The sequence below is a fragment of the Tachyglossus aculeatus genome, chromosome 7 (assembly GCF_015852505.1).
Source record: "Tachyglossus aculeatus isolate mTacAcu1 chromosome 7, mTacAcu1.pri, whole genome shotgun sequence".
NCBI lineage: Eukaryota > Metazoa > Chordata > Mammalia > Monotremata > Tachyglossidae > Tachyglossus > Tachyglossus aculeatus.
The window spans coordinates 32,298,637-32,324,191 of record NC_052072.1 but is presented as its reverse complement, the minus strand read 5'-3'; the positions used below and the strand labels follow the sequence as shown (position 1 = coordinate 32,324,191).

At 39.3% G+C, this 25,555-nt stretch overlaps 1 protein-coding gene across 3 annotated transcripts; it reads right to left on the bottom strand.

Annotated features, from left to right (window-relative positions):
- Positions 1-716: 716 nt before the first annotated feature.
- On the bottom strand, positions 717-24,816 carry LOC119930382 (bile acid receptor-like). 3 transcript variants are annotated; one of them, XM_038748673.1, is made up of 11 exons: positions 24,566-24,816; positions 19,496-19,623; positions 14,291-14,653; positions 11,814-11,954; positions 9,499-9,638; positions 9,299-9,403; positions 9,081-9,180; positions 6,569-6,697; positions 4,851-4,970; positions 4,565-4,678; positions 717-1,823 (listed from the first exon to the last, which is right to left on the bottom strand). In XM_038748673.1, the coding sequence occupies exons 2-11, from the start codon at positions 19,584-19,586 to the stop codon at positions 1,585-1,587; spliced, it is 1,542 nt and encodes a 513-aa protein (XP_038604601.1). In that variant the 5' UTR covers positions 19,587-19,623; positions 24,566-24,816; the 3' UTR covers positions 717-1,584. The 3 variants fall into 3 exon arrangements, with proteins under 3 accessions (XP_038604601.1, XP_038604602.1, XP_038604600.1); XM_038748674.1 differs by having other exon boundaries at positions 24,617-24,816; XM_038748672.1 differs by lacking the exon at positions 24,566-24,816 and adding an exon at positions 22,478-22,558.
- Between the last annotated feature and the right edge of the window lie 739 nt (positions 24,817-25,555).

The following is a 25,555-nucleotide window of genomic DNA, read 5'->3' as shown; positions in this document are numbered from 1 at the left end:
GAGGGAGCTCTCTCAAGGAGGTTTCGCAGCTCGAATTCGATGAATACATCGTTATAGTACCTTATGCTAACTTGCCAAATCCCAATAAGACAGAAAACATTAAAAAAAACCCATGAAAAATGTGAGCAAGATGTCGGCTGGTGACAATTGTGACATTTAATTTACATTTCAAGTGATATGGATAGAAATGAATGTGTTCCAAATAGTTTGACATCAATAACAAACGTCACTTTGTACTATATTTTGGCTCCTTGAGCTGTTCTTGTTAGACTCCGAATGCTCATCTTCACTATGACCAGAATGAAAGTGACCTTTTATTGCCGATTTTTGATTTTTACTACTTGGTATCTCAAAGCAAAATTTACTGTAGACATTTTCTCATTCTCCCATCAGGGTTCTCAATTCTTTTATAGAGTTTAGTCTTTGTACCTCGTTTTTCTACATGTAATTCTTTTTATTGGTGATATGAAAATGTACTGAAATAACTTACAGTTTTACAGCATTTTGCTTTTCGAATTCAAAGAATACTTTTTGTGATGAATTCTGGCCGTTTTTTTCCATTACAAACTTTTAAAATTGGGTAGGCTGCATTAAATTATTTCAGGGTATTAGTATGCATAATAGTTCAGTACAAAAATAACCATAGGATAAGAAACATGATTAAAAATCAGCTGATACATTTCATACCTATATCTGAATAATAACATACCCTGAAAATGTACTATTATAAAAATAGTGTTGGATAGGCATTCCTTCAATTCAATTTCTTTCTTTTTAGAATAAAGAAGAGGAGAAAAACATAGGAAAAAAACAGACACTGGACTTATTTAGTAGACAGAGAGAAGACGATCATTTCCCCAAAAGTGTTTTGCTTCTCCTTACGTCATTCACAGAGTTAGAAAATGCAAATTAGAAAAGATACAGACTATGGTTTCATCCTATTTTTATCAAATTAACCTAATGCCTTTTCCTAAAACTATTGCCCCAACCACCTTTGATTTCACTACAGTTGTTCCACCATCTATTATTTTTATTTGTCCTCCTTTTCGCTGGAAATGGTCTATTCTGTACATAGTTCAAAAATTGGTTAATGACACCTCTGACTACAATTTGCCGTGGGCAGGGAACGTGTCTACCAACTCTGTTGTGTTGTACTTTCTCAAGTACTCAGTGCAGCGCTGTGCACATAATAAAAGCTCAATAAATTCCATTGAAGATGATAAAATGAGCCCAGTGAAGCAGCTCCCCACAAATGAATGTCTGCTTCATTGAGCAGCAGCAGTTTCCAAGGGGAGGAAACAATTAACAGTAGTCAGTATTAGAGTTGAACGCCTGTAGATCACTCTTTGCGGTGTCCTTGTAGTGGCAGTAGTGTCCCACAAATTGTAGCTTGAGTACAGTTAGTGTTGAATGTGCATTTTTATATTAAGGATGTCATTGTCTTCACATATCAATTGCATTCATGTTCAATCAGAGTAATCCTTCTATCTTAGAACATTTAAAAAACTACATGAACAATTTGGGTTTCCGTAAGTTTAAGACAAGCCACATGATTCTGAAATTCCAATACGCGTGATTAACTATTCAGTGCAAATCCCAAATCTCACAGAGTAAACTTGTCAGTTTGGGGTCTTTTGTTTTCCAGGTGATCAGCACTTCTGAGTGGTTATGATTTAGTGTTCTCAGTTCTGTAAGTCTCCCTATGAGGCGAGCAAAATGCTGTGGATCTTCTGGATGATAAATTTTTGAATATTTATACAAAATTCCTAAAAGGGGTTCTTGCAGCTTTTCCACATGTTGCTTATTTTTTAGGAGTGGACGATCTGAAACATAAAAGACACTATATTAATCCTAATGTTTCCTAATAAAAACACTAAGGGTAAGAATGCATAAAAACTATAGTAACTCTAGTTACTAGAGTTTTTATAATCTACAGGGGCATGTAGACATTAAAATTGATTATCAATAGGGGAAATAGTAGAGTGACAAAGTGCATAGGAGGTACACAGCCACTTTTTTTGTAAAGTGCATAGTCCACACAGAGGGGAGGGTGAATAAGGGAAATACAGGGTTTAGGAGGGTTAGAAGCAGCATGGCCTGAAAAACTATAGTAATGATGATCTGATTAAGCGCTTAGTACAGTGCTCTGCACACAGTAAGCACTCAATAAATACGATTGATTGATTGATCTGCTCCTCAGTGTTTTTAAAAATAACTAGTTTGGCAGAGAAATTCCCTCCCAGTCCCATAGCACTTATGTACAGGTGATAATGTCTACTTTAATCTAGATCACTATCAGTGATTGTGTCTACCTTAAAGAGCCTTTTTATACCATAAAACCACCCAGCTGCCCAGATACTCAGGGTTAGCAAGCAACAGGAGGGAATAAAGGGAGAGGGGAAGGAGAGAGGAATTTAACTAGTTGAGAGAATAAAACAGGGGTTCTATGCAACCAACTGATAAGAGGAATTTTGAGTGACCTAAAAAGAATGGGATCCGAAGATGTAGGCTAGGAAGCCAATAATTACTGAGAAAAAAAGCTGTGAATTTAAAGGAAAAAAGTCAGAAGGGCAAACAGGCACTAACTGATTCTGTACCTCAGTCTCTTTTATATCCTGTATATATGTATATATGTTTGGACATATTTATTACTCTATCTATTTATTTATTTATTTTACTTGTACATATCTATTCTATTTATTTTATTCTGTTAGCATGTTTGGTTTTGTTCTCCATCTCCCCCTTTTAGACTGTGAGCCCACTATAGGGCTCTGGACATATCACTCCCCTCCTCAAAAACCTCCAATGGCTACCGATCAATCTGCGCATCAGGCAGAAACTCCTCACCCTGGGCTTCAAGGCTGTCCATCACCTCGCCCCCTCCTACCTCACCTCCCTTCTCTCCTTCTACTGCCCAGCCCGCACCCTCCGCTCCTCCACCACTAATCTCCTCACTGTACCTCGCTCTCGCCTGTCCCGCCATCGACCCCCGGCCCACGTCATCCCCCGGGCCTGGAATGCCCTCCCTCTGCCCATCCGCCAAGCTAGCTCTCTTCCTCCCTTCAAGGCCCTGCTGAGAGCTCACCTCCTCCAGGAGGCCTTCCCAGATTGAGCCCCTTCTTTCCTCTCCCCCTCGTCCCCCTCTCCATCCCCCCGCCTTACCGCCTTCCCCTCCCCACAGCACCTGTATATATGTATATATGGTTGTACATATTTATTACTCTGTTTATTTATTTATTTATTTATTTTACTTGTACATTTCTATCCTACTTATTTTATTTTGTTGGTATGTTTGGTTCTGTTCTCTGTCTCCCCCCTTTTAGACTGTGAGCCCACTATCGGGTAGGGACTGTCTCTATGTGATGCCAATTTGTACTTCCCAAGCGCTTAGTACAGTGCTCTGCACATAGTAAGCGCTCAATAAATACGATTGATTGATTGATTGATATAGGGTAGGGACCGTCTCTAGATGTTGCCAATGTGTACTTTCCAAGCGCTTAGTACAGTGCTCTGCACACAGTAAGTGCTCAATAAATACGATTGATGATGATGATGATGATCTCACCACCAACCCCTTGCCCATGTTCTCTCTCGGGCCCAGAAGTCCCTCCCAGTTCATATCTGACAATCCACCACTCTCTTTACCTTTAAAAGGCTCCTAAAATCACAATGCCAAGGGGCCCTCCCTGACTAATAATAATGATAATAATAATAATACTGGCATTTATACTAAGCACTGGGGTAGATACAAGAAAATCAGGCCCCACATGGGCCTCACATTGTAAGTAGGGGGGAGGCCAAATACTGAATCCCATTTTACAGATGAGGGAACTGAGGCCCAGAGAAGCTAAGTGACTTGCCCAAGGTGACACAACAGGCAAATGGCAGAGGTGGAATTAAAACCCAAGCCCCCTTTCTTTCCACTAGGTCACGCTGCTTCTAACCCTCCTAAACCCTGTATTTCCCTTATCCACCCTCCCCTCTGTGTGGACTATGCACTTTAAAAAAAAAGTGGCTGTGTACCTCCTATGCACTTTTTCACTCTATTATTTCCCCTATTGATAATCAATTTTAATGTCTACATGCCCCTGTAGATTATAAGCTCTTTTTAGGCAAGGATTGCTTCTACCACCTCTGTTTGTATTATGGTTTCCCGTATGTAATATAGAGCTCTGCATGCAATAAGTAAATACTGTTAATTGATTGATTGAGGATTAAGAGAAAACCCAAGATGTTGAGATCCTTTCAAATTTATATACATTTCATTAAGCTTTAGCACAATAACTTCTGTATATCTTAGTTTTGTTTAGTTTTGTTTATCTTAGTAGAAGTTGGACTCTCCTCATTGTGAGAAGTGTCTATAGAATAAATAACATTTCTGTCATAACCCTGAATATGACAATTCAAAGTATGTTCTGAAAACCTTACTGCATCTAGAGAGGAAAACAAAAAATATTGTGTTTAATTTTTTACTATTCATCAAGTAGGTACTACATATGTTTCAAAATGTTGCTAATCAGCAACTTAAAAATATATTTAGTACGGTTTCCACTGGTGACTTTACCTGAAAAAAACACAGTAGTTGCTGAGAGCAGGGCGTATTCAGTCTCAGTTATATTGAGTTCACCCATACTTCTGTAGAAGTAAAACAGTGCAGTGATAAATTCTTCAGTGATACCTAAAAAAGTGCCATAACATATTCCAATCAGAATTTGATATAGACTAAAACATGTTGCAATTATCATTTCCTTTATCTCAAATTATGTAAGAAAAGAAAATAGAGCCAAACTAAAAATTATTGCATACCATGAAGTGACCATTTTATTGTTATTACTATTTGTAGGATTTACCTGATGTAGTAGTAGAAGTTGGACTCTCCTCATTGTGAGAAGTGTCTATAGAATAAATAACATTTCTGTCATAACCCTGAATATGACAGTTCAAAGTATGTTCTGAAAACCTTACTGCATCTAGAGAGGAAAACAAAAAATATTGTGTTTAATTGTTTACTATTCATCAAGTAGGTACTACATATAAAATTATATCCAGATGAAATCATCTGGAAAGATTTATAGACAAGCAAAAGTTTAACTGGGAAAGTTCACCACAGTATTGAGATTTAGATGCTTGATGATCCTAGAAAATTTTTTTTCTTTTTTTGACTTTTAGGACTTCCCCATCATTAATTTGACACATTAGACTAGTTTGATTTTTTTTTACGTGTGCTAGTGAATTCTCAATAACAACTTTAATTTTCCCCATAGTCTAAAGTAAATTTGGTACTTTGAGGCACATTAAATCTTTCATGCCACTAGGAGACTATTTCACCACAGCCTTTCAAAGGGCACTAGGAAAATAGGACTCAAAATTTGGATTCTTGTTTTGAACTAAACCTTAACCCTTCTAAACCCCATCTCCTTATGCCTTCTCTGATTAATTACCAACACTCCAACTCATCATCTCACCAGCCATCTCTAGCACTTACATAGTTATTTACTGCTATGTTACCTTCCTCAACTGTACATTCAATTAATGCAAAAAGAGTTTAGTCTATATCTCTTTGAAAATATTTTTATATCTTTTTCCCCCTCAATTAGAGTGGAAGCACCTTGTGAACAGGAAATGTAATTCTTCTTTCTGTTGTGCTTTCCCATAGGCTGAGAATCTTATGTGGGACAGGGACTGTGTCCAACCTAATTATCTTGCATTTACACCAGCAGTTAATACAGTGCATGCCATGTATTAAGCACGTAACAAATACTATTATTAGTATTCCCATATGCTTAGTACAATGCATTGCACCCACAGGACACTCAATAAATACCTTACTAGAGAAGCAGCATGGCCTGGTGGATAGAGTGTGGGCCTTGGAGTCAGAAGGACCTGGGTTCTAATCCCAGCTCCATCACTTGTCTGCTGTGTGACTTTGAGTGAGTCACTTCACTTCTCTGTGCCTCAGTTCCCTTGTCAATAAAATGGGGATTAAGACTGTGAGCCCCATGAGGGACAGGGACTGTGTCCAACCTGATTAGCTTGTCTTGACGCCAGTGCTTAGAACAGTGCCTGGCACACAGTAAGCTCTTAACAAAATACCACAGTTATTATTATTACTACTAGTACTGAAGAATGTACAGAGAAGGTTAACCAAGATGATTAGTGGAAAGAAAAAGTTTTCATATGAGAATAGGTAGAAAAGAATTGAGATTCTTCAGTCTGGAAAGACAAAGGCTGAGAGGGAACATAAGAACATGGAATTGCTGTTTACTAAATCCTACAACCAAACAAAGGGGCATCCATGGCGTAGGTCTGTGGCAAACAAAATAAAATAATTTAGGTCATAAAGCATCCAAAATTCATTATTTTAATCAATTGTCCAGGCTGAAAATAGCAGATTTGAGAGAATTGGATAAACTGATAGATGAGTGGTCTGTAATTACTTATCCAAGGTGAAGTTAAGGATGTAGAAGGAAAAGTTAGGTGTGTTACATGATGAAACTTTGAACATTAGAGTGGACTTCAAAGAGAGCAACCATCCAAAAGCTCTGTTGCCACTGCACAAATTTCTTACTTTCATGGGCTGATGAAGGACAGTCATGAAATCTCTGATTATAGATCTGGGCAGACCTCAGGAACATTGCTTCAACTGTTGAACCTTTCAGCAGTGCAATCTGGTCATCATTAGCCAAACTTTCAAATCCTGTAGAAAAAAAAAAGCATCTGAAATTATTTTCCAGGATACCCTCAAAAAGACAATCATGTTATAGCATCCAAGTTGCTCCTCACAAGCATCGCTTTCTCAAATAGCATGTCCAACCCTAAAGCAAAATGCTTGGTTCATTTTAATTTTTAACATATTTTAGTAATCTAATCAATCAGATTTGATGTGATAAAAGCAAATTCACAGATGATGTAGGTGCAATCTATTAAATTAGTAATAGCCATATCTGGGGTGTAGCCTGTTAACTAAATATATGTTAAACGCTTTTGTGCCAAAGTTGAAATAACCTGATTTTCAGACCTTTGTGTAATTCTTTTGATTTACTTTCCAGGCCCCTGGGCTAACTCCTTTATCCAGCCATTCCTGTCTAACCCACCCCTTCTTTAAAGTCCAAAAAAAATGATGTGACTCAGCCCCCCAAATCCAGCATGTGCAGAAGGACAAACTGTTTCAAGCTGCAAAGCAGAACTCAAAATACTCTACAATACACTAGAAATATTCTTCTAAATAGAAGTTTTATCTACAATTCTAAGGAAGCAGGGATCCCCAAAGGACTCTGAATGAGCCTTCTCCCTTAACTTCTGAGCTCCCTGAAGCATCCAACCGTACCAACCAGTTACCAACCATAGTTCTACCCATAAGTGGAAGGGAGGTTGTGGGGATATTCATTTCGATGGCATTGAAATTAGGGTCTTATCCCGCTCCATAGTTCAACCTGATTCTCTCCTTTCAGCATGGTGGGCTGCAGGCAAAATCCTCAGCCATGGACAGAAAGGAAAACATCTTTCCTCTTTTAGTGATTCGCTTTCGAGACTATGGGATATAAGCAGCAGTATACCTTCTCACTACCTCCACTCCTCGAGAGAGAAAAATTCATGCTTCTTAAATAAGAGACAAATATGGGTTCCCTCCCAGAAAAGTTTTCTTAGTACACAGAGTCAAGGTAAAGAAATATGGAAATTATTTTCAGGACATCTGGCAACCATAATTCCAAAATTCTCTCTTTATATTTGAGGGAAAAAAATACATGTCTTCAAGCCAGTTGCTTCTGTGCTCAGTAGGAAGTTGCTGAAGAGAGGGAAGGAAGGTATGCTGACTGGCCCTTCATAATTATTAAAATCATTGGTAATGTGAAGAAAAATAGAGCATTACATGGGGCAGGCTTGGGGTGAGCACCAAGACAAATCCATTTAATAATAATAATTATGGCAGTTGTTAAGTGCTTAGTATGTGCCAGGCACTGTACTAAGCACTGGGGTGGATACAAGCAAATAGAGTTGGACCCAGTCCCTGTCCTACATGGGACTCACAGTCTCAATCCTCATTTTACAGATGAAGGAACTGATACCCAGAGAAGAGAAGTGACTTGCCCAAGGTCACACAACAGACAAGTGGCGGAGTCAGGATAAGAACTCATGACCTTCTGACTCCCAACCCGTGCTCTATCCACTTGCCATACTACTTCCATTTCAATTCAGACAGGTTTAAACAATCCCTTTAACTTCCTGAGTCTCTCTCCATCCATTTCAAGGGATGTTCCTCATCCCTTATGTTCCCCTGGGCCCAGGTGGGCAACATCATCATCATCATCATATCATCATTGGCATTATTGGCATTTATTGAGCATTTACTATGTGCAGAGCACTGTACTAAGAGCTTGGAAGAGTATAATACAACAGTTGGCAGACATGGTCCCTGCCCACAGTGAGCTTACAGTCTAAATAATGATAATAATAATGGTCCCTGCCCACAGTGAGCTTACAGTCTAAAGAAGAGCTTACATGGAATAAGGACTCTCAGACGTGAGTCTGGACCCACTTCTGTTTTGTTTCATGCTCGCTTCCAAACTGGTAAGGTGCACAGACGTCAGGAACCAGAGCCAGTACCAACCTGGAGGAGACACGGACTAGAACTGGGATCATTTGGATCAATCAGGTTAGACCTCAAATTTCCAATTTGGGCAGAATAAACTGGCTCCAATCTTGCCACATCTTCGCTGTGTAACCAATTTCTCCTCCCCAATAACCCAAACTAAGGTTTACTGAGGGGAAGAAATCCGACTGATACATATTTATTCATCTAAAAGAGGACTAGCTAGATTGTAAACAACTCCATTGGAAAGCAAGATCCTATAGGGCTGGAATTATGTCTTTTACTTCTTTTGAACTTTCTCAGGCATTTAGTACAGTGGTTTGTATTCACTAGGTGCTCAGTAAATACCAGAAATTAATTGATTTTGCTCAAAATGTTTTCTCTCTTCTCAAAAAATCATGGCACAATAAAGGGAAGGACTGATTTTTTTTAAATTCATCAAATAATTATTTCCATTTATTTTACAAAACTTCCAAAGGAATTTTGTTACCTGGAAGCCTCTTTGTAAAATCTACCAACACCTGAACGTGAAGTACTGCTGTCTCTGAGAGATGCAGAAAGCTTTCCTCAGGATTTGCAGATTCCTGCAACTAATAGAGAAGACAATTTATTAAAATACTTTCATCAAATTGTATTTGCAAAGTAGAAATAATTGAATATTTATGATACTAATTATCTGAATTTAAATAGCTGGGTATGAACTCATACAAATTTTTTTGCTTCTTCGAGAGGAATTGTGTATTTTTGGTGGGCTGCCACAATGTGATCAATGAGCTGATGCTCCCCTGGAGTTAGTTCCACTCTCTCCTGGATCTTTAAAAAAATACAAGAAAATATAATGTTTATTGCTTTAGACAGAAATAATTCGTAAAGAAAATAATCTGTAGATGGGAAAAAATGTTTACTACCTTTCCAGATCTAGTTGTAGATGATACATGTTTGTTGTCTGCTCCCTCATCTTCTACTTTGATGTTACAAAAGAAACTGCCTTTCTGTTTCAAATTCTTTCGTAGTCGCTTTGATTTACATTGGACTTCTGTTAACAAGCCTGCAACATTTCAAAATCCATATTAAATGCTCTTGAGATTTCAAGTAGTATGACTAGTTACAAAATGGTTGTGTTGTGCATGAGCAACTTAACATGTCACTTCTCTGGCTGATCATTATGTGAAATAAAATCTGTTTCTGCTTAATTAATTAAAACAAACCAGCTAGAAAGATTGAATTACACCTTCCTCAGTCTTCCAATCATGTTTTCTCCTTGTCCATTTCCATATCTCTGTATGTGCCCTATCTCAGTCACAATCATTTGTTGTCTCTTCTGTTGTTCATCCCTTCTCTTCTCTAATAATAATAATAATAATGGTGTTTGTTAAGCGCTTACTATGTGCCAAGCACTCTTCTAAGGTCTAAGGTAGATACAAGGTAATCAGGTTATCCCACATGGGGCTCACCCTCTTAATCCCTATTTTACAGATGAGGTAACTGAGTCACAAAGAAGTTAAGTGGCTTGCCCAAGGTCACACAGCATTATTCCTTAATCTTTCCCTTGCCCCACCATAACTCTTAGACTGCCAAAGTACTGCTTGCTTCATACCCAATTGAGGAGTAAACTCGTCTTTGTGGTTGAAGGAATTTTAAACTGACTTTCAAGATCCAAATTATAGACTAATTCTAAACCTGCTCATCCCTGAAATAATAACTTTTCTCAGGTCAGAGGTATTTCCCATTTCATCTAATAAGGGTGGCAACATCCTCCGTCAATCGATTTTAAAGTTAGACTGAATGTGCACAGTATTCAAACAATCTTATCAACATGCTTTTATCCTTGGCTCTTGACCACATGATCATGAAAGGTTCTCGTGGAAAGTGAAAATGAGCAAAGTCTCTTTTCTCTCTATGTAGTCAGAATACATTGAGCACCCTTTGTTGACTGAACATGTTAGTTGCCGGTTGTATTCACCCAGGAGTCTGAAGAATCACAAATTACCTTTAAGAATAAGAACATAGATCTATTACTTTAAAACACCACTTATTCAGGATAGACTGTTGGAACGTGGCAGAGGCATCAGAAAACAAAGGAGAGAATCCCCAATACAGAAATAAACTAAGGTGACCAAATTTTGGTCACCCAAGGCAGGGTAGGGAAGGAACCTTCAGGGGACCAGACTGAAAATAGGGGTGGGACAGAGAGGAGGAGAACAGGGGTGCAGGTTAGAGAAAAGAGAGAAACAGATTTTGAAGGATGGGGGGGAGAGAAAGGAGGGGAGAAAGAGAGTGAGAAAGAGAGAGAGAGAGAAAAAAAGGAGAGACAATAATAAAATGGGAGTGAGAAAAAAGGATTTCTGGCATACCAGAAACACCTCATTTCAGTTAATTCGTAGCTTATTCCAGTCAGTTGCAGCTCAATGGGCTATGGTGTAGCTTAATAAACCAGTTCCGCTATAGTGGCAGTTGTTGCCACTGCTGCCAGAGGAAGCGGCATGGCTAGTGGAAACAGCACAGGCTCAGGAGTCAGGACTTCTGGCTCTGCCACTTGTCTGCTATGTCCCCTTGGGGGAGTCACTTTACTTCTCTGTGCCTCAGTTACCTCATCTGTAAAATGAGGATTAAGACAGTGAACCCTATGTAGGACAGGGACTGTGTCGAACCTGATTACCTTGTATCTACCCCAGCACTTAGAATAGGACTTGGCACGTAATAAGCTCTTAACAAAATACCATGATAATAACAATCATAATTGTTGTTATTATTATTATTACACTGCTGCTACCAAAGAGGAAAGTGGGCAGCTTCTCCTTCATTCCTTTTCCTCATCCTTGCTGTTGCCACTCCTGCCACAGTGGAGGGCTCTCTCCTACCACGCCAACTAAAAGAAAGTGGACCCCATTAGAGACCACAGGGTGGGACCCACAAAAAGCGTGATTGTACTACATACCCAGAGGGGTCTGTCTATTCATGTTAGTTTAATCTAAAGTAGACGTGATGAGCTATGCATTGCTCCCATTCAGAAAAAAATAGGTTAAAAAAATACTCTGAAGCCTCCCCCACATATTGGGATAGATCCTCCAGATTTAGCAGTTTCACAACCAGGGACCTTCCACATGTGTAGTTATGGAATGTATAATTTAGAAATTGAAATTCCATTCTCAAGAGGAGAAGGAAACAGCCATAGAAAATTGTTCCAAGAAAAATGACAGATAACAAAACAGCGGTCACTTACATTCGGCCAGCATTCCCACTGCCTTACACTTTTTCAAGCGGCACTCTTGACATTTTCTACGCATATACATGTCCATTTCACAGTGCCCCCCATTCTTGCATCTATAGACTGCATTTTTGGTGATGCTTCGGCGAAAAAATCCTAAGAACAAAAATATTTTGAGAAATCTAATTTTTTGAAATTCTAGCTAGTTCCTGGCCAAGTTCACATGAAGTAAAACCGATGTTTATGTCCAGTGAAATTCTTAAACCCACAAATATTTCCAGCCTCCCTTTCAATCACAAAGAGAATTGCATCAGTTCTTTTTATTGCAATATTTCTGGATTGTCTGAAATCTATTTGTTTCAGCCGGTGCAGGTTTATAGATTTTTATTTTTGGCCATGAAATTGTGTGTGTACATATACATTGCCTAATTAGCACAAAAATCAATCTGACAGACAGCTGTTTCTCTAGATTCCCCTAGAATTCTATAATACTTCCTTCAACCTGTTGCCAACCTGCTTAGCCTCACTGGTTTATCATAAGATTTCCAGGGTGGCTGTAGAATGGGTCTCAGAGCTGGAGCCTGGAAATATCCAAAATAATATATCCATTAAGTAGATATTCTGATTTTATTTTTCTAAAATAGGACTAGTGGTGAGGAATTCCATTAATGTAACTCCTGTCTACCCAGTACTCTGACCCCCAAGTGTTAGATTTACACCATGCAGATGTGAATCAGAAACAAGGATTTTAAATGAAAAAGTCCTCTAATAAAAGAAAACTTGCTGCATAGACTCTGTCTAGTGCAGTTAACAATCAACTTGATTAAATATATTTATTTTCTATAGTAATGTCTAATTTTTCACATCACAAAGTGAAATGGTAATTTGTCAATAATCAATTAAATTTATTCATTGTATCCAGCCAAACTGAAAAAAATTCAATATGGGACCTGAATTACTTGCTATACTTCACATTAGAGGCTCAGTGGAAAGAGCACGGGCTTTGGAGTCAGAGGTCATGGGTTCGAATCCTGACTCCGCCACATGTCTGCTGTATGACCTTGGGCAAGTCACTTTACTTCTCTGTGCCTCAGTTACCTCATCTGTAAAATGGGGATTAAGACTGTGAGCCCCACATGGGACAACTTGATCACCTTGTATCCCCCTCCAGCACTTAGAACAGTGCTCTGCACATAGTAAGAGCTTAACAAATGCCATTATTATTATTATTATTAATTTAAAAATGCATATTTCAACACAATTTCCACTTTACTTGAGCTGGGAAGATTTAGCCTTAGTGCCGTCTTTTGAAAATCTAGATAATCATCTGGATAATTACCTCAGATTTTCAACAATCTAGCTAAAAAAAATGAATCTATGTTCAACTGTTTTCATTAAACATCATCTGAGCAATTGTTAGCATTTTAAAACTGGTCTCAGTTAAAATTTACTATTAAAGAACCATTTAGAGGTCTCCATTCTAGAAACTAAATATCAGAGGATATAAATAATTTCCATTTCACCCTCAGACTCACTTAACAACTGCCCCAACATGAACAAGGAAGCACTAGTTCTCAAATATTAAACAGAAAATTTCCATTTTGAGAGGAATATAAAAGTGGTTATCACTTTTACATTATACAGTAAGCTCATGATTCCATCAACTGTCTTACTGCGAAATCAAGTAACAGGGTAGAGATAGCACCTATAACCCAAAAGAATATGAGGTGCTCAGGTTATCTGTTTGGATCTCTGGAGTTCCCAAGACATGATGTTAAGCACTTAGTACAGTGCTAAGCGCTTAGTACAGTGCTCTGCACATAGTAAGCGCTCAATAAATACGATTGATGATGATGTCTGCTCCATGGTACCAGAGAAGCTCTAAAGACTCATGCTTATGACAGGGATCCCCCCTCTGCCAACCTGCCTTTGCTGCCTCTGAGAGTGGATACCCCTTGATCTCCCATGCTTTTCCTCCGGTGTTCCCAGAAGGACTGCAGATATGGAAGCAAACTAGGACTAGCACCATAGGGATTTTCAGGTTGTCACAGTGTTTTTCCCAGGGCCCCAGCCACCAGCTAAAGCAGGTGGTGGGAGAGACTTGATCGCCAATTGGAGTTCCTATTTCACCACTTCTAGTTTTCTTCCAGCTCTATTTTCCCAAAGAGCAGAGACTGAGGAAGCCAGGGACCTGTGAGAACTTAGCCAATGATCCAGGTCCCCCACTTCACTTGATGCCTCTGGAGCTTAAATAAAGTAGCACGGGCTGGGGAAACATCAGCTTGATTAGCGGGTTCACAGGGTACTTTCCCCTAATTCAGGGAGAGTCTCTATTATCTAAAAAATTATAATATAGAAGCTTACTGTTTTTGATTGGTGCTGCACATTAGGTCATTGTCCATAATAATGACTGTCAGTAGGTTTAGTAATGCTAAACTACAAAGGTAAAATGTTATTTTCAAGAAGCAGGCATAACATTTCAGGTCTCTTACCTTTGCAACCTTCACAGGTAAGTGCATTATAATGGTATCCGGAGGCTTTATCACCACAAACGACACAGAGTTCTTCCTGACCCTTAATGCGCATTGAAGAATGAGTTAATCTGGGCCTTTTTAGCCCAGGATATCCATCCTCACCTTCATGGGCCACCATGCAAGTGGGCTTATTTAATTCACAGGCACTGAGTACATATTGCCCGTCACCGTACTGTGTATCTAGGCTATATGTATTGTAGTGACTTTGTGAAGATGAGGGTTGTAGTCCTGGAGGAAATTGAACAGTTGAATACTGGCAATAAGATGCTGCTTGAAAATCAGAGTCCTGTAGCTGATAATTAATGTGTTCAGGCATTACATCTGAATGTAAAAAGAAAAAAAAATTCAGACAAATCAAATGAAAATTAATCCATGAAATTTTCACATTGTAAGTTTTTTCTTATCCTTAGTTACTACAGAAATATATAAAATAAACATTAAACATCCTAAAACATTTTATAAAATATTTAAAGACTACATATAACAGATATGAAGTTATTCAACTACATTTAATTTTTTTGTAAGTAGAAAGAAATTCAGAAACTCCAGACATTTTTTTCTATCATGTATACATACGAAGGCTTTTAATTAACAGACCCTCAGGAGGCAAAGCTATTTTATTCCATTTCAAATGTAGCATAAGGCCCCCAAAATAAAACATTAGTTTAGGGGGATTGATTCTTTCACGTTATAATGCTTCAGACTGTTCCTGGTATTAATAAACATAAACATTTTCAGGAATGTAAGGGACAACTTTCAATTTTGAGCTTGGAGGTAAATTTAGAGCAGTTACTTCTAGGGGGCAAGAATTCTGGGATATGGTTTTCAGGAGGGAGCAGTGAGAGGGGAGATAGAGTAGCACCCAGGTTCAAAGACATGGCAAAAGAGAACAGAGATGACAGGACTGAGGCACAGCTTGGACCGTAGAAAGGCAAAGATGGAGGCAGGGCAGAGACTTTATAAAACTAGAGATGAGACAGAGGCAGTGACAAAAACAAGACAGAGACACAAAGATGAAGACTTTAACAAACCAGAAATTTCCCATAACTGAAGCAAGCTTCAGTTCTTTCCTGGTTGCCAGGAATCTTGTACTTTCCTAGCTGCAAATGGGGTGTGCTCTAGCCATAGTCTGGCAAGGACTCTGGAAGCCACAGTCTTGGTGACTCCACTCTCAAATATTCTTTTCCCTCCCCCCGACCAGCTAGCCCCCTTTTAGGTCCATGGGGTGGGTGAACTAGCTTCTGCTGCCCCCCGAGTCCAAAAATTTGTGAGGATGAATTTAAGGCTTTCTCGTGACAGTCCCAATTCCAGAAATCTGTCCAATTCTTCACACACAATCAGGGCCATCTAGTCTTTCTAGTCTAGTCTACTCTAGACTCCCCCAAAACAGTCCTGCTTTTGCAATTTCAATGGGTGGCTCGCCCCTCCTGATGAACAAAACTCCTGATGGCTGCCTCATTACAGTGAACAATGAACAATCAGAAAGACTGTCTAATGGCCAACCACTTCCCCTTCATCCTCAGAAGCAAGCTTGCTGTGAGGGGGTCGGACCTCATAGCGTGTGGGGAAGCAAAGGAAAACATTAACTGAGCCTCAATCCATTGTTCCTGGGGGAAGGGGGAGGAAGGAAAAGAAGAAAGTAGGACTCCTGCTCTATAATAATGAATTAATAAATGGTATCTTCTGAGGGTTTGCCCTGTGCAGATCATTTGGCAGACTACAATACAATAAAGTTGGTAGATTCATTCCCTGCCCAAGAGGAGCTTACAGGCTAGAATGAAAATGAATTACAAATATGTGGATAAGTCCTGTGAGGCTGAGCGTGGAGAGACTGACTACCAAGTCCTTAAAGGATATAGATCCAAATGCATAGTGACACAAAGGGGAAATCAGTGTCCCAGTCGGGGAGGCCTCTTGGAGGAAAGTTCTTCCAAAATCAACTTACTGTACCTCCATTTCATCTATCTCGCTGCCAACCCTTGCCCACATCCTCTTTCTGGGCTGGTACTCCCTCCCCCTGCATACATGACAGACCACCACACTCCCGACCTTCAAAGCCTGATTTTAATAAGGCCTACCCCAATTAAGTCCTCTTTTCCCCTACTCACTCTCCCTTCTGCATCACCTATGCACTTGGAATCCCTATAAGCGCTTGCTACTGACCCCACTCCCAGCCCCAAGCACTTATGTATATATCAGTAATTAAATTATTTATATTAATGCGTTTCCCCCTTTAGACTGTAAGCTCCTGTAGGCCAGAAACATGTCTGCCAACTCTGCTGTATTGTATTCACTCTCCCAAGTGCTTAGTAGGGTGTTCTGCACACAGTAAGGGCTTAATAAATACCACACTGATTGACTGATTGATTGATTGACTACAGGAAGTTCCAGGCCAGAGAGAAGATGTGGGCAAGGGGGTGGTGGTGAGATAGATTAGCCTCAAGGTACAGATTGAGTAGGTTGGCAATGGAGGAGCAAAATGTGAGGGCAGGGTTGTACGAATTCAGCAAGGTAAGGTCAGAGGGGAAGAGCTGATTGAGTGCTTTAAAGTCAATGGTAAGGAGTTTCTGGTTGATGCAGAGGTGGAAGTTCTTGAGGAGTGGGCAGACATGGATTGAACTTTTTTTTAGAAAATGAGCTATAGACTGGAAAGGGGAGAGACAGGCAGCAGGGAGGTCAGCGAGGAGGCTGATAGAATAAGTGCTTACTCAATGGAGACCTGCATTAGGTCACTTGTGCCCTGTACCTCTCTATCAATCATATCTAGAGATGCTCCTAGCTATAATATATATCTCTCACCTGCAGTTTCGCATTTCCTCCCGCCATCAAGACACCTGTGCCTGGATGGCCCACGGACACCTCAAACTATAAATACCCAAAACTGAACTCCTTATCTTCCCACCCAAAGCCTGTTCTCCCCGTATCTTTCCCATCACTGTAGGCAATTCTACTATCCCCACTATCTCACAAGTCTGTAACTTTTGGCATTGTCCGTGACTCATCTCATTCAACCCACATATTCAGTCTGTCACCAAATCCTGTCGGTTCTACCTTCACAACATTGCTAAAATCTGCCCTTTCTTCTCCATCCAAATTGGTGCTACACCGATCCAGGCACTTTCGTATCCTACCTTGGCTAATGCATCTGTGCTGACCTCCCTGCCTCCTGTCTCTCTCCACTCCAGTCCATACTTCACTCTGCTGCACAGATAATTTTTCTAAAAAACACTTTCAGTCCATGTCTTCCCACTCCTTAAGAACCTCCATGGTTGCCCATCCATCTCCACACCAAACTGAAACTCCATATCATTGCTCAGTGAGCTCTTCCCCTCCTACCTTTCCTCACTGATCTCCTACTACAGCCCAGACTGCACATTTCTCTCCTCCAACACCAGCTTACTCACCGTGCCCCAGTATTGTCTCTCTCACTGCCGATCCCTTTCCCACATCCTCCCTCTAGCCTGGAACTCCCTTCCCCTCCGGATCCATCAGACGACCACTTCCCCCACTTTCAAAGCCTTTTTAGGGTCACATCTCCTCCAAGGGGCCTTCCCAGATAGAGCCCTCCTTTCCCCAGCTCCTTCTCCCTTCTGCATTGTCTAGGCACTTGGATTCATGACCTTTGAGCATTTGATATTCACCCCACCACCAGCCACCCAGCACTTATGTACGTATCTGTAAATTATATTTTAAAATTATTTATTTATATTAATGTCTGTCTCCCCCTCCATGCTGTGAGCTCGTTGTGGGCAGGAAATGTCTACAATCTATGTTGTAATGTACCCCCCAACCACTTTCATTCATTCATCCAACTGTATTTATTGAGTGCTTTCTGTGTGCAAAGCACCAGTGTGGCTCAGTGGAAAAAGCCCGGGCTTTGGAGTCAGGGGTCATGGGTTCAAATCCCGGCTCTGCCAATTGCCAGCTGTGTGACTTTGGGCAAGTCACTTAACTTCTCTGTGCCTCAGTTCCCTCATCTGTAAAATGGGGATTAAGACTGTGAGCCTCCCGTGGGACAATCCTTGTAACCTCCCTAGTGCTTAGAACAGTGCTTTACACATAGTAAGCACTTAATAAATGCCATCATTATTATTATGAGGTCCTACTGCCTCACAGCAAGCTTGCTTCTGAGGAGGAAGGGGAAGTGATTGGCCATCAGACAATCTTTCTGATTGTTCACTATTCACCGTTCACCATAATGAGGCAGCCATCAGGAGTTTTGTTCATCAGGAGGGGCGAGCCACCCAATGAAATTGCAAAAGCAGGACTGTTTTGGGGGAGTCTAGAGTAGACTAGACTAGATTAGAAAGACTAGATGGCCCTGATTGTGTGTGAAGAATTGGAGAGATTTCTGGAATTGGGAATGTCACGAGAAAGCCTTAAATTCATCCTCACAAATTTTTGGACTCGGGGGGCAGCAGGAGCTAGCCCATCCACCCCATGGACCTAAAAGGGGGCTAGCTGGTATCATTATTATACTAAGCACATGGGAGAGTACGACAAAGCAGACACATTCCCTGCCCACAGTGAGCTCAGAGTCTAGCAGGGAAGACAGATATTAATATATATAAATAAATTACAGATATATACCTATGCGCTGTGGGGATCGGAGGGAGGATCATCATCATCATCATCAATCGTATTTATTGAGCGCTTACTATGTGCAGAGCACTGTACTAAGCACTTGGGAAATACAAATTGGCAACATATAGGGAGGATGAATGAAGGGAGAAAGTCAGGGTGAAGCAGAAGGGAGAGGGAGGTGAGGAGATGAGGGTTTAGTCAGGGAAGGCTTCTTGGAGGAGATGTGCCTTCAATAAGGCTTTGAAGTGGGGGAGAGCAATTATCTGTCTGATGAGAGGAGGGAGGGCGTTACAGGCCAGAGGTAGGATGTGGATGAGAGGTCAGCAGCCAGATAGATGTGATAAACAAGGTATAGCGAGAAGGTTAGCATTACAGGAACAAAGTGTGCAGGCTGGCTTGTAGTGGGAGAATAGCAAGGCGAGCTCTGCACACAGTAAGTACTCAGTAAATACCATTGATGTGGAGGAAGAGGAGGAGGATTTGCTGAATTTATATTTTTCCTAAATAAACCTCCCCACCTTCAACATAATTCATAACAGATATGGTTTTCTTGATTTTTCAAAATTTGGTCTTACATACCATAATACTGTATGGGTTCAGAAAGACAGTACCCATCAGATACCGTCACATAAGTATTTGCCATACTCTGTCCCAACTTCCACTGTTTCATTCACTGCAAAGAACGATGGACTTTCTAAGGAAAGAACCTGGAGGAAAGAAATGGTTGAAAACATTATTTAAAATCCATTAGAAAAGAATACTGCTACCAAGATTCAAGGAAATAATTTAGCTGAAGAGAAAATAGTATCTACTTCGTAAAAGTGATAGGTATCTGCACTTGTGTCAAAATAAAGTGGTGAGAGCATCTATAAAAATCAAGTGAATTGTCAATATAATTTACCAAGCTCTCACTGTTTCATTTTCGGGTTTTACGTATTCTATTTTGATGTGGTTGCCTTTATTTTCAGGAAAAAAAAATACATTTCAAAGTCAGAATTAGACTAACTCTCATTGATCTAAATGTGAGAAAACAACAGACAGGAAAAATAACGGTTACATAGCACTTTTTTGCCTTCCGAGGGGTACGTAAAATGGTTATTCGTTATGTAGAAGCATATGAAGTAACATAAATGATTTCTAATAAGATCCTAAAAAATGTGGAATATAAAAAGAGAAAGTGATTGAAAATGAATATCATCCCTAATCCAAAACATTTGTTATCAGTTCATGTGGAAGTAACAGGGACTCTATCAGACTGGATCATCCTGCCTCTCCCCTGCTGCTGAATACATGGTAAGCACTTCACAAAGACTACAGTTTTGATTGTTAGATTGAAAAAATGCACTTCTGAATGACACACACTTGTGTCAAGGTTTCTGCAGCAGACTGAAAACAGAATCAGAGGTAGTGGGATCTTGACTTCTAGGTATCATCATCATCATCATCATCAATCGTATTTATTGAGCGCTTACTATGTGCAGAGCACTGTACTAAGCGCTTGGGAAGTACAAATTGGCAACATCTAGAGACAGTCCCTACCCAACAGTGGGCTCACAGTCTAAAAGGGGGAGACAGAGAACAAAACCAAACATACTCACAAAATAAAATAAATAGAATAGATATGTACATGTAAAATAAATAAATGGAGTAATAAATATGTACAAGCATATATACATATATACAGGTGCTGTGGGGAAGGGAAGGAGGTAAGATGGGGGGATGGAGAGGGGGACGAGGGGGAGAGGAAGGAAGGGGCTCAGTAGAGTATCATTATCAAAACTTGTCAGTGTTAGGTAGACCTAATGATATGTTATCCTGGGGCAGATTTGAGCCCAAAGTATTTCTAATATTTCTAATGAAAAATGATCTTCATAAACTCCTCACTCTCGGCTTCAAAGCTCTCCATCACCTCACCCCTTCCTATGTCACCTCCCTTCTCTCCTTCTCCAGCCCAGCCCGCACCCTCCGCTCCTCTGCCACTTTCCTCCTCATTGGGCCTCGTTCTCGCCTGTCCCACCATCGACCCCTGGCCCACGTCCTCCCTCTGGCCTGGAATGTCCTCCCTCCACACATCCGCCAAACTAGCTCCCTTCCTCCCTTTAAAGGCCTTCTGAGAGCTCACCTCCACCAGGAGGCCTTCCCAGAATGAGCCCCCCTTTCTTCTCCTCCTCCTCCTCCCCTCCTCATCGCCCCCCTCCCTTCTTCTACCCTACACCCTTCCCCTCCCCACAGCACTTGTGTATATTTGTACATATTTATTACTCTATTTATTTTATTAATGATGTGTATATAGCTACAATTCTATTTATTCTAATGGTATTGAAACCTGTCTATTTGTTTTGTGTTGTTGTCTGTCTTCCCTTTCTAGACTGTGAGCCCATTTTTGGGTAGAGGCTGTCTCTATATGTTGCTGATTTGTACTTCCCAAGCACTTGTACAGTGCTCTACACACTGTAAGCACTCAATAAATACGATTGAATGAATGAATGAAAAATAAGTTTGCACTGTGCAGACCCAGCCATCAGAACAAGTTACTACTAATAATAATAATAATTATGGTATTCATTAAGCACTTACTTTGTGCCGGACACTGTACTAAGCACTGGGGTAGATACAAGCAAATTGGTTTGGACACAGTCCCTGTCCCACATGGGGCTCACAGTCTCAATTGCCATTTTACAGATGAGATAACTGAGGCACAGAGAAGTGAAGTGACTTGCCCAAGGTCACACAGAAGATGACCTTCTGACTTCTAGGACCGTACTGTAGTCACTACGCCATGCTGCTTCTCAGCCCAATGGCGGTCAAGGTTTCCTCCTCCCTGGAGATTTTAAAGAGGATAGATGTCTTTTTACTTAGGTGCACCTTACTGTAAGGACAAGGATAAATGACTTTTGAGATTTTTTTCTAGCCCATTATTATGTACTTTCCCATTAAGGAAAGTACTATTACGTTTCTAGAAAAGTCTTATTATCACTTTGTTTCTAAAGAAAGCTCATTAAGGATGGTACCGTGGCTTTGGTACTGAAAAGAAAAACTTCATTAACCCTCAGGAAAAATTAACAGAAAGTTTTATCATTATTTCCGATCTTCCCATACGATCTGCTCTGCTTTGAGGCTTCAGTGTTTCTTTTTTAAATCATGTCAACCGATGAGCAAATGATTCTCATGGATTTCTAAGTACATGCTAGGTTATTATTTATACTACAGTGCTTTTGACAAATACATATCTGTTGTCTCTCTTCTAAGCTCAGCCAGAAATAAGTGCCTCCCCATATTTTTTGTCACAAATTTTTTAAAAAATTATTTTTATTACATAAAGAAACCAACAATTGTAGCGAGGCCCTTAATAAGAGGTAGATGTTTCTCTACTCAGCTCACCTAGAGCCTGGAAGGACTTCTAGTGACAGAAGAAGCAGTTTGCCACACACTTTATTCAATCAGAAATGAATGGCAATTGGGGTTGTGACTGCAGAGAGTAAGAGACTCTATATGTATGTATGTATTTATGTGTGTATGTATGTATATATGTATGTGACATTTGGCAACCAGTCTGTTCACCTGTGATTTAGCTTCCATCTGATGAATCGCTCTTGGACTCCATCATTTGGATGGAGATTCAAATACTTCAAAAAGAATTTTTTCAATGGTGCCATACTATAAAAACAAAAATTTATGAGTCTTTATTTTCTGATTGGCTTTTGTATCTTCTTTCGTATCTGTATAATTATGTTCTGCACAATATTCTGGGTGGTAATGTTTATCTTTTCATTGTATATCTTACTACTAGTGCATTATTTCCTACTGAACACACTTTTAGCTCGCTACTTTTTGTTTTCTGGCCAGAGCTAAATGTACTAAGGAGGGCTTCTTTGGTGGGTGTTTGTGTGTATAAGTATAGTATATGAAATGCAACTATCAGGTTAAAAAGGCTGAAAATACTTTGGATTTTTTTTTGTAAAGGGAAGTTTGAAATTAAAAACTTTCCCTCTCTCCTTGTAAAGGAAGGTGAACAGTTACAATGAACCTGGAATGTTGTCATTTTGTTATCTCTGCCGGTAAATATTAGTTTAAAACAAAAGTGACTTAAGGGAGGTGCTCTTATCAGTGGAATCAATTTGGCATGGACAAAGTCTACATTTTTTCTTTAGTAAATATGTTTCTTAACCAAACTAAGAGAAATATATATATATATATGTAAATATATATACACTTTGATGTTAATATACTTTTGATCGTAGTACATTAATTGAGAGCCATTTAAAAATGTATCAAAGTTGCATTTTCTATGCACGCACCATATGTTCAGTAGGTCCAGTGAACATTCACTCATTTAAAAACAGTTCCAGGTAAATAGCATTTACTAGGAAAAATCATTATTTATTCAAGAGAGCTTAATTAATATATTAAATTGTGTGTCATACTGCCGATTAAAACATTATAAAATAGCTGAAGCTTTTTACCAACGTTTTGTAAATGATTGCTTAAAATTATGATTACATCAAGCATTACATAACATGACTTTTGAGCTTCTTTATAAACATGACATTCTACTTAGAATAAGAATAGTTTAGATGCACTAAAAATATTTTTCAAAGCATTTTTTCTAGTCAAGACTTCATACTACAGATAGTAACACTATATGAAAAACTGAACATTCTCACTGTTTTTGACATGTTCTGATGATATTTTTATGCTAAATCTCATTTTCTGGTTTCTAAGACCTCTAGAAAAGGAAGAAACTGATTTTCCTAAAATTTCCCAAAGACTATAAATCATCTGTCTTCAGAATCTTAACCGTCCCAATTTTAGAGTGGGTGGTTTTATTTGTTTTCCTAAAAGGTGACATAACTCATAAATTTTTTAATTAAACCTTTACACAATGTAGAATGTCTTATCCTGGAATAGCCCAAGTCCTTATTAACATTTTTCAAAATTGAGTAAGACATTAATTTGTGTATTTTTTAAAGCTTGATAAAGAATGGGTAAATTGATCTATGTGAAGATAAAAAATGAATATGATACACTATGTAAAAGATACATAGAAAGTCACATCAGCACACATTTCCTTCCAATTACATTCTATTAGTGTTATTTTTCTTAAATATATCCCAGTAACTTTTAGAACATGTTTATCTATAAAGTATCTTGTAGTATCTTTTAGACTGTGAGCCCACCTTTTAGACTGTGAGCCCACTGTTGGGTAGGGACTGTCTCTATACGTTGCCGACTTGTACTTCCCAAGCGCTTAGTACAGTGCTCTGCACAAAGTAAGTGCTCAATAAATACGATCGATTGATTGTAGTTAAGCTGGGTCATTTTAAACATTTCCCAAACATGCTAACACAACAAATATCCATTAAATAAAGCCCAAACAGAGGACGGAAGTAATTCAGAATTCAACAAAATCCAAATCATAGTCGCATATGCTCCTGTTTAACCAAATTCCTTACCTTAAGAAGAAAAATACATTTTTCTAAATACAGTGGCATACATCCTATGCTTGTTCACCTGCACATAAGTTCAGAATGAAATGGTGACAGTAAAAATAACAAGCCTAAAAATTGGTTATTTTCATAATACTTTTATACGAAATACAGAACTGGCATTGTAAATGAACAGACGACTGTACAGTTGATGTATGCTTACATTTAAATGATCAAATCCACCGTTCTTTAAGCAGACAAATAAAATACTCACAGAAGGAAGATATAACTAGAGCTTGCCCTTTTTCACAGAGAGGGAATACAGTATGGGAGGATTCAGCAATTACTTCAACATTCTGATTTCCAGCTGAAGCAAACGGGGCCTTTTCCCTATTTATCAGGGATTTTTGCATACACTTAGCCTCCAGACACTCTGCAGAGCAGTGCTTTCGCTCTATCTGAGAGACAAACTTCCCACACAGCCCTCCCTAGGGTCAAAACAAGGGCAGCTGCAAGCCTACATAAATCAAATAATAACTGGATCATCAGGGATAGAGGCCTTTGGGACCTTCACGTCACACTTTCCCAGAGTTCTCTATTGTTTACTTAATAAATATTTTGTTTTCCTGATTGAGTGCCACATTCTCTCGTTTTGGTAGCAAAACGTGGCTACCTCTTCACGTGTTAGTTAACCCAGATAGCTAAAATGACTGGCTGGTGGAATGTTGTGATGGGATTTTGACACCTAGTCATAGGAAGATGAATTTGTATTTACCTTTAACTCCATATATGTATATCTATAGAGGGAGCAACCATTTTAACTGTATAAAGTGAGTGTCATGATTAGCACGCCTACGTTTCCCTGGTTCTGTTTATAAGGTGTTTACTGCCTTGTTTCCTGGGAAGAAAAAACTGGAAAATAGAGCTTCAGCTGGCATGGTGGAAAACTTTTTCCTGAAATAAAGCCCTATAATAATAATAATAATAATAATAATAATAATAGTAATGGCATTTATTAAGCGCTTACTACATGCAAAGCACTGTTCTAAGCACTGGATATGCTCACATTTAGGAAAGTGAAATTCCTGCTGCACGTAGATTCCATTGGAACCAAAATCTGAATATATTTTTTATACAAGCAAAAAAGTGATAATTTCTGGGTACATAATTACCCATGCATCCGGGAGGATTCTGTTACCATTGGGCCATATAG

Excerpts from the sequence above, each read along its gene's own strand:
- LOC119930382 (XM_038748673.1), bottom strand. The coding sequence starts at position 19,586 with ATGAAACAGTGGAAGTTGGGACAGAGTATGGCAAATACTTATGTGACG. Across the intron at positions 9,181-9,298 it reads TCGAAGAAGCAAAAAAATTT|TTGCAGGAATCTGCAAATCC; the intron begins GTATGAGTTCAT and ends CTTCTCTATTAG. Across the intron at positions 4,679-4,850 it reads AACTTCTACTACTACATCAG|GTATCACTGAAGAATTTATC; the intron begins GTAAATCCTACA and ends GCACTTTTTTAG.